At 38.2% G+C, this 7,895-nt stretch overlaps 1 protein-coding gene across 2 annotated transcripts; it reads right to left on the minus strand.

Annotated features, from left to right (window-relative positions):
* LOC103454088 (long chain acyl-CoA synthetase 9, chloroplastic-like) lies at positions 1–6,265 on the minus strand. Of its 2 annotated transcripts, none has more exons than XM_008393674.4 (12): positions 6,048–6,265; positions 5,230–5,708; positions 4,913–4,993; positions 4,134–4,397; positions 3,042–3,173; positions 2,725–2,898; positions 2,380–2,609; positions 1,562–1,679; positions 1,151–1,282; positions 902–1,036; positions 626–832; positions 1–486 (listed from the first exon to the last, which is right to left on the minus strand). In XM_008393674.4, the coding sequence occupies exons 2-12, from the start codon at positions 5,674–5,676 to the stop codon at positions 319–321; spliced, it is 2,088 nt and encodes a 695-aa protein (XP_008391896.3). In that variant the 5' UTR covers positions 5,677–5,708; positions 6,048–6,265; the 3' UTR covers positions 1–318. The 2 variants fall into 2 exon arrangements, with proteins under 2 accessions (XP_008391896.3, XP_028950920.2); XM_029095087.2 differs by having other exon boundaries at positions 5,230–5,619; positions 6,048–6,255.
* Positions 6,266–7,895: the final 1,630 nt, after the last annotated feature.

Below are 7,895 nucleotides of genomic sequence, written 5' to 3' on the forward strand. Positions count from 1 at the left end.
TACAACTTCAAAAAACAACTTATATCAGAAAAAATACAGAAAGGATGGGGGCATTCTCAAAAATTGCTACTGTGGATCGTCTTACTTTCAATGCTGTAAAACCAACAAAAAAACTCGAAATAAACTTCAAAAATCTGACCATTTTGCTTCAGTAGCTACATAATTACACTAATATCATCATTCCTCTTATTGCTTGGAGTAACTTAATACAAGTAACTCTACGCATTTTTCCTAACACTAGTCCTTCGGCTAGCATTAAACCTAGCAAGGCCACAAACAAAATGGAGAAACAGGTAATTTGGTGGTGCCCTCGATTTATCAGGAAGCGTATAACTTGGCGAGGTCTTCTGAGAAAGCCTTCCTAATGACATCTCTCTTGAGCTTGAGAGCTGCAGTGACCAGGCCAGATTCTGGAGTCCATGGTTCCGAAAGCAGTTCGATTTTGGCAGGGATCTCAAACTTCTCCAAACTCGCCTTCTTTGCTTCCTGTTAATTGGCAAAAGATAAATATTTGAACCAGAACAAAGCAAATTAGATTGCACCTAGTATGTTCAAGTATTTTGATAGGCCACTAGAATCAAGCGGAGTTTAAAGTAACGGAAATTTATCCAGAAGATATATGTACCTTTACAAGTGATGCTTGCACCTCTTTTATGGTTTCTGCTTTCGAACACAAGTCTGCAAAATCGGTAAAAGTGATTTCTTGTTTTGCAGCCCATTCTTCTAATGTGACTCGAGAAGCCACCACAAGAGCCACACAGTAACTATGAAAAGGATCAGCATGCAACATGATATTGTCGACGTAGGGGCACACTGAAAGAGCAGCCTCAACCTGTAAAGGAGACATTAGTCCCCGAGGAAAATCTGATGAAAAGTTGCATTCATCTTGCAGCACTCGTACCTTTCCTAAGGAGACATACTCCCCGTGCTGAAGTTTGACTATATCCTTCTTACGGTCAATTATCTCAAGACAACCATCACCATGAAATCGCCCTATGTCACCTGTATAGAACCATCTCATTCCTTTCTCGTCAACCTTTTTCACAAAAAAGCCAAAAATGCAAAATTCACTGAAGTTAGGACTCCAATGAACAATTTTTCTTTGGTGGGTAGATGCAACCGAAAAAATGGTATGAAACCAACAGTCTACCTTGTATGACTCTCTTGTTTTCTCTTCGTTTTTGAAATAACCAAGTGTAACATTTGGACCACCAATGACTATCTCTCCACGAGGCATCGGCGTATCGGTATTCAGATATCCTCCTTCCGGCCAATCAATTAACTGGATACAGAAGAAAAAAAAAAGATTTTAACATAATTCAAGTCAATATCGTCTTCGCGCCTTGGAAACAAAGTACAGAGGTCTTCTTAAGCCATTTGCCTTGACAGAAAACGAAAAACAGACAAATCAATCTAGAAGTTCATAAATGAACACCTCCAAGCAACTTAAGTCATGATTAGGATGCCAAATAAGTTTCTATCTTTCATATTTCCTTTTAAAGAAGAAGTTGATGTTATCAGTTTAAACACGTAATATAAGATACCCATTGGCATCTCTTACCTTTACAAATGAGCATGGAAGGGGAGCTCCAACTCGACCTACAGAAGTATCGTCAAACTCTGAGAATGTCCCACCAGCGCAAGTTTCAGTGAGGCCATACCCTTGACCAATCGGAGAACTGTCAATAGCCATCAATCACATATGAGATATGATGAGAATGGAGCAAAAGAAAATAAATTTGTTTCTTCAGAAAAATGTAATTGAGTCGTTGTGCACCTCAGAATTTTAACATTCGAAGGAACTTCTTATTAATGTGTGATTTGAGTTTGTCCGTTAGTATTAATGTGTAAAGTTTATGTACTGAGGGGAAACAAAGAGGGAGTATCATAATCCTCTTAGAAACCTGAATATGTCCCACCAGTAATCTTCGACTGTGAATTCATAAGACTATACACCTGGGGGTGAAATATGAGTGAACCAACTAAAAGAAGACGAGTTGTTAAAAGTACTAAGACCATATTAACCCAAGGCAATAGTATGTTTACACTTACAAGATGATTACAACCAGAATTTAGGTCCTTATTTAATTTCTATACAACTGTGTCGGTTTGAAAGGCATTGAGAGACAGATTAGCATAGTCCTTTTTGAAAGAAATGGGACGACTCGTAGAAATAATGCCCTGCGTTAGAGCCAGAGACTTGACCACCAATACTACCACCTCATTTTCACTCAAATCTGGTCTACTCATATTTTAACCATTTAGTGGACTGTGATTTTCAAATTTCAAATCAATGAAAAAAAAAAATATAGGTAGGACAAAGTCATGGTTCACAATATGGTATTCTGTAGATGTTAAAGGTACTAAAATCATACTAACCCAAAGCAGATGTTGATGAATCTTTGAGTATCACCCGAGAGAGGAGCACCACCAGAAAGAATAAAACGAAGGTGACCTCCTAGCACTGCACGGACCTTTCTAAACACAAGAAGGTTCCACAGAAACTTTTCCAGGCCCCAAGCCCCGAACCAACTGCCATTCACAGCAGACAACCTACGAGTATATGCCAAGTGAAACAATAACTTGGCTAGTCCACCCTTCGCATTTACCTGAAGCATCATGCATCATGAAGATACAGTGTTGGAAAAATTGGGATAATGCGCACATGTATATGCATCTATACATGTAATTTTGTTATCTCATATGCACAAGAAGTTTCAAAACCTTGTTGAGCACTCCATCTCGAACACGATCAAGAATTGCAGGGACAGCTGTCAATACAGTTGGCGCGAGTGCAGTTGCATCCCCTTGTGTTCCCCTTTTAATTTTACTTGACGTATCGGTAAGGGTCAACGGAGATCCATACCCTATGGCACTTCCAACAGCAACCAAGAAGTTCTTCAAGATAGATAGTAAAACTTGTTAATCAGGTACCAGAAATATAAGGACGTAACAAAGCAGCTAGTGATAATCATTAACAAAAAAATGATCAATGAATCACTGTAGCCATGCAATCTAGCCAGCTTACATATTTTCCATACCTCCGCTGCTAATTCAAGGATATGAGCGAGGGGAAGATATGCCAGATAAACATCCTTGCCTCCAAGGCCGGGAACAATAGTCATGACCGCAGAAGCTACAGCTAGCACATTAGCATGTGTCATCATTACACCCTGTAAAAAGTGCAAGATGAAAGTTAATTAATGGTGATTGTTGCTTAGATGAATGCCTATACTTGCATTAGATGCCAACTCAAGATAAGTATAAAAGGGTGACCCCAAGCTAACAAGTTTCCCCGGCTCCCCACTTTGCGCCTGAACAACTTTTCCGTTGCAGTCAAAATAAGTATACAAAAATGAATGGCATCAAATAGAGTATAATACAATATTTTCTATATATCTAGCGAAAATAGGTTATGTAGGGATATGTGATGCAACAAGTGCCTATTCTATTTATACGCATGACATAAATTGATACAATTATCAGTAGTCACAAATCATAATCCCCACACGGAAAATCTTTAATTGAACCCAACCCATAAAGCGTTCACCACGCTGTACCCTAACTCCATAAGGCAATGCTTAGATAAGCAAATTGCAATGCCTGTACTAAAAAATTCCATCCAAATTGATACACAGTGATATCTTTGTTCCGAAAATGTGATGGGGAATGGATGCAACAAAGAGCCTTTCATTACTTCTCCTATTATTTAACTCAAGGCTATAGTAATAAGAAGAAATTTATCAAATGAAAAGGAAAGAGTATAGTAGTAGAGTAGTGACATTAATAATACTGCAGCAGTTTAATGCAGATAGAAACTAGAAAAATGCATTATAAAATTATCACAATCAAGCATCCTTATCTTCTGAAAACTTTAACAGTGACAAAAGCACTTTTTAAGGGTAATTTCAAAACCACAACTCACAATATATCAACTGTCGACAATGTGAAGGTGAAACATAAAGGAATAGCAATACTGGCACAAATGTCACACAAAGCTTCAAAAAATTTATAAACTCCCAAGTCAACAATCAACAATTAAGAAACTAATTAGAAGGAATATCATGTCTGAAAGTGCATAGACAAAAAAAAGGCGGAAACCAAAATAACAAGATATAATAGAAGCTTTAAACCTTGGGTAATCCAGTACTTCCACTTGTATACATAATGACTGCAATATCTGCTGGAAGAGGTAAATCGGGATCAACAGGGTTTTCTCGGCCAAGTTTCTCAACATCATCAAATGAAGTGATTCTCCAGCGACTTTGAACAGATGAGGCACTAGATGGGATATTGGCATCCATACATATGATTCGCTTTACTGTATCTAGTTTTCCACTTATGTCTAGAAGTTTCTTCAGTTCTTTTTGCCCACATATCACAGTTGTAACTTCCGTCTGGAGAAAAGTAAAATGAAAATGATATTGGTCATGTAGTAAGAACAAAAAAATTGAGGACAAATGACAAACAATAACCCTAATGTGGTACAAACGTAACAACACAATCAATGCATTTATTTTCTGCTTTCAAAAACAAAGAAATCTAACACCAAAAACACATCTCCAGTCAGTGAAAAGCTCCTCCAACTAGGTTGCAACATTTGCATGAGCTATACGAAAGTCACAATGTGAAATTTAAAATATATTGCTTGTGCTTAATACATTGTTTAAAAAATAAAAAATCACTAAATAAGTAAATAAACATACATGACCTCTAATCGACAAAACAAATTGTATAGAAAGGAGCCTATTCTGCAATAGTAAGCATACTGTGACAAACAACAGGAATGTGGGTGCCAATCCATGAGAGAGCGAAACAGAGATAGATATAAACATATATATATATATATATATATATATATATATATATATCCATGTATACTGAGAGAGAGAGAGAGAGAGAGAGAGAGAACCTCATTCAGTGAGTGACATAGAGCCTCCTCCCCAAGAGATGCATATATGGTAACAACAGTGACATTGCGCCTAAAACAACCCTGATATAAAAAGAACAGAGTCAGGGATAAGAAATTTGTGCACAAACTCATCCGCTTATCATTGCATACAAACATTGGCGTTTAAAACTCTAATTTCAAGATTTATATAAAAAAAACGCATCATATGTGCAACAAAATCATGCTCTCAGGAAGTTTAAGGTTCAGCTGTAAAGGAATCTTATGAAATGTCAGAAGAATGATTAATTTTATGTCGGAAGAGCACGTAAGACATGCACCTGCAATGCAAGAAACCACTCTTTCCTTGTGTCAGCAAAGATTGCCACTTTCTCTTCCCTATTATGTCCAAGTTGAGCTAAACCGGAAGCAAAGTTGCACGCTACTTCAAATGCCTTCCCATAGGTCAGCCATTCGTAGTCTCCCAAACAAAGCTTCTCAAAGGATCTTCCATCCTTTGATACCTCAACCTCCCTTGCAATCAATGCCCGGGTTCCGAGAAGGCGTTTCTCTAGGAACCGCTTGGATGACTGCTCGAAAAGCTCTGCAAGAGTAGTAACACCCTTCCATAGTGTTGCAACAGGGGCAGTAAACCGATGGTTTCGGATTGCATACCCGGGTTCCCCGCCAACATCAACGGGCACACCCCGTTGCTTCGCTCTCATCGATTTCTGAATTATAATTGTTAGTAACAGAGGAACAAGCACGCCAACCATGTAGGAACCCATTTTTTTCCCAAATTAATATCCAAATTTCAATCCTGAAAATTTAACATCCACTCAAATTTTATCAATCAAAATTACAGCAAAAGACTAGAAATTATAAAAATCAGACTTAAACCGTTGTAATTATTTCAAATTTATTAACGTGCTCACATTTATTTTCATTTTTCAATTTTCTAATTTCCATTTTACATTGCAAGCAAGCATGTCATGAACACAAGCACAAAAGCAGTGAAACGAAAGAATAAAACGACTTCACAAACTGATATAAAACGCACATTGCAACACAAAACGGAGAAGCAGAAATCCAAAAGCAATAGCATAAAAAGCACTTTTGAGTAAAGCAGATTCATCGTGTAAATTGCGTTTCGGGGTACCTTGTTGTTGAAGCAAAAGCACGGGAAGCCGAAATTCGACTTTCAAGTCATCACCATTGCGAAATGCGAGCGATTGGGAAGTGAAAACCTGAAAAACTGGGATCGAAACGAGGTCGTTTTAATAGCAGGGAGGGCGGGAAGAGTGAGAGTGAGGGAAGGGCTGAGAGGCGGAGGGATCGAGAGGAAGGGGAGTTGGAGACTCAGACTGACAGAACTTAACAAGTGTCAACTCGTTTTTTGTTTTGTTTTTTTATTATCTGTAAAAATTATTGGCGCGGAGAGGGTTAATACGGGCCGTACGATCTGGGTACTTGACGCCGTACGATCTGGGTGATATTGTGCAAGCGGCCCAAATGGGTTTGGATGAAGAATATGTTCCGCCCTTTGCCTTCTATTTTGCTTTTTTATAAATACTAGCAAAGTCCACACACTTTATGTGTGAAGAATATAAATTTTTATTTTCTCAAAAATTACTCTTAATTTTTTTTTAACCGGGTTTGCAGGCATCTGGAAAAAAAAAATGAGCTTTAATGAAAAGGGCTTGGGCTAACTTTTTTTTAATGAAAAACCATCCTAAACTATTATTTAATAAAAAGGGCTTAAATTTTAATCATAAGGACACAAAACTTTTATCTCAGACCCTACAAAAACTAAAACACACGGGCTCAACAAAAAGCCCAAACTGCATAACAATTAATATTCCAAAATTGCCCCTAACGGAGCCTAACCCAGGCCCGTTAGCCAAAGTTGCAGTTACTAAAATTCATCATCCCTCCAACGCCATTAATGTTCACCGCCGGAGAAGCAACGGCGGCAGAAGCCGTGGAGGAAGAGGAGGCCTTCCGCTTCTTGCTCACTTCTCCTTCAGGAAAGCAGCGGAAGAAGAAATTAGGACCCTCTGGAGGATCGATGGCAGGAGAGAAGGATTCGAATTTGCAGTATGTTGTGGATCTCTCTCAGTCAAGATATTTGTTCACTCCGTTCTCACCGACGTTTCCCGCTTCCACTTGAAAGAAAGGCAGGCCCCTTTTGGTGAGTGTGTCTCTTTCAGATGCCAATGTGCAGTGGCTGTGGTGGAATTGGGGTTCGCGGAGGAGACGACCAGATTTTCAGTGAGAGGAAAGGGGTGATTGATTTTTTGTATTTATTTATTTATTTTTTAATTTTTTTTTTTGTGTTTAATTGCATCATCTTCATTAGGTATATTTTTTGCATAGTAATTGAAACACCCAATGAACTCTGATCTTCTGCTGACTATATGTCCTGAACTTTATTCAATATTAGGAAAAGTGAGGAAGAAGTCACTGACAATGAGCAAGCTGAAAACTGGTTCTCTTTTGACATCCACCCAGCGCATATGTGGTGGGTACTTTTCACATCTAAACTTTCATTCCATTGCCATTCCTCTTTTTCTGTTGTTTAAATGGATTTTCTTCTACATGTGGCTTATTTATGCTGCAGTTAAAGTGTAGTATGAGGATTCCATTCTAGAGTGAGATGATTATCTGGTCTTGGCTTTGGCTTGATTGCCATTACCTTGTCTTGATTTCGCTTCACATTCTTGAGTTTCGGATTCATTATTGTGTTCTAGATATATATTCCCAATACAAGAATTTGCCATTGTTAAAGTCCTAGGCTCAGTATGTAATATGTACTCTCTATCTCAAAATAAATGTGGTGATTATAATTGAAAACTTTAAGACTACTGTAATTCTATTGCTGATTGCAACCCTGTGCTTTGTGTAGACATGTTCATTGCTCTTTGTAAAGATTCCAATGGATCATTGACCAAGCAGGAACTTGGAGGATATGCAGATGGGACATTGTCGCGTAAGTCGGAGATGCCCA

This window comes from Malus domestica, chromosome 15 (genome assembly GCF_042453785.1).
Source record: "Malus domestica chromosome 15, GDT2T_hap1".
Lineage (NCBI taxonomy): Eukaryota > Viridiplantae > Streptophyta > Magnoliopsida > Rosales > Rosaceae > Malus > Malus domestica.

Bases quoted from the DNA above. Each gene is read 5' to 3' on its own strand.
- LOC103454088 (XM_008393674.4), bottom strand. From the start codon at position 5,676: ATGGGTTCCTACATGGTTGGCGTGCTTGTTCCTCTGTTACTAACAATT. The intron at 1,680-2,379 runs GTTAGTATGATT...GGCTATTGACAG, and splicing joins TTCATCAACATCTGCTTTGG to TTCTCCGATTGGTCAAGGGT. The intron at 1,283-1,561 runs GTAAGAGATGCC...TTCTGTATCCAG, and splicing joins TTCCATGCTCATTTGTAAAG to TTAATTGATTGGCCGGAAGG.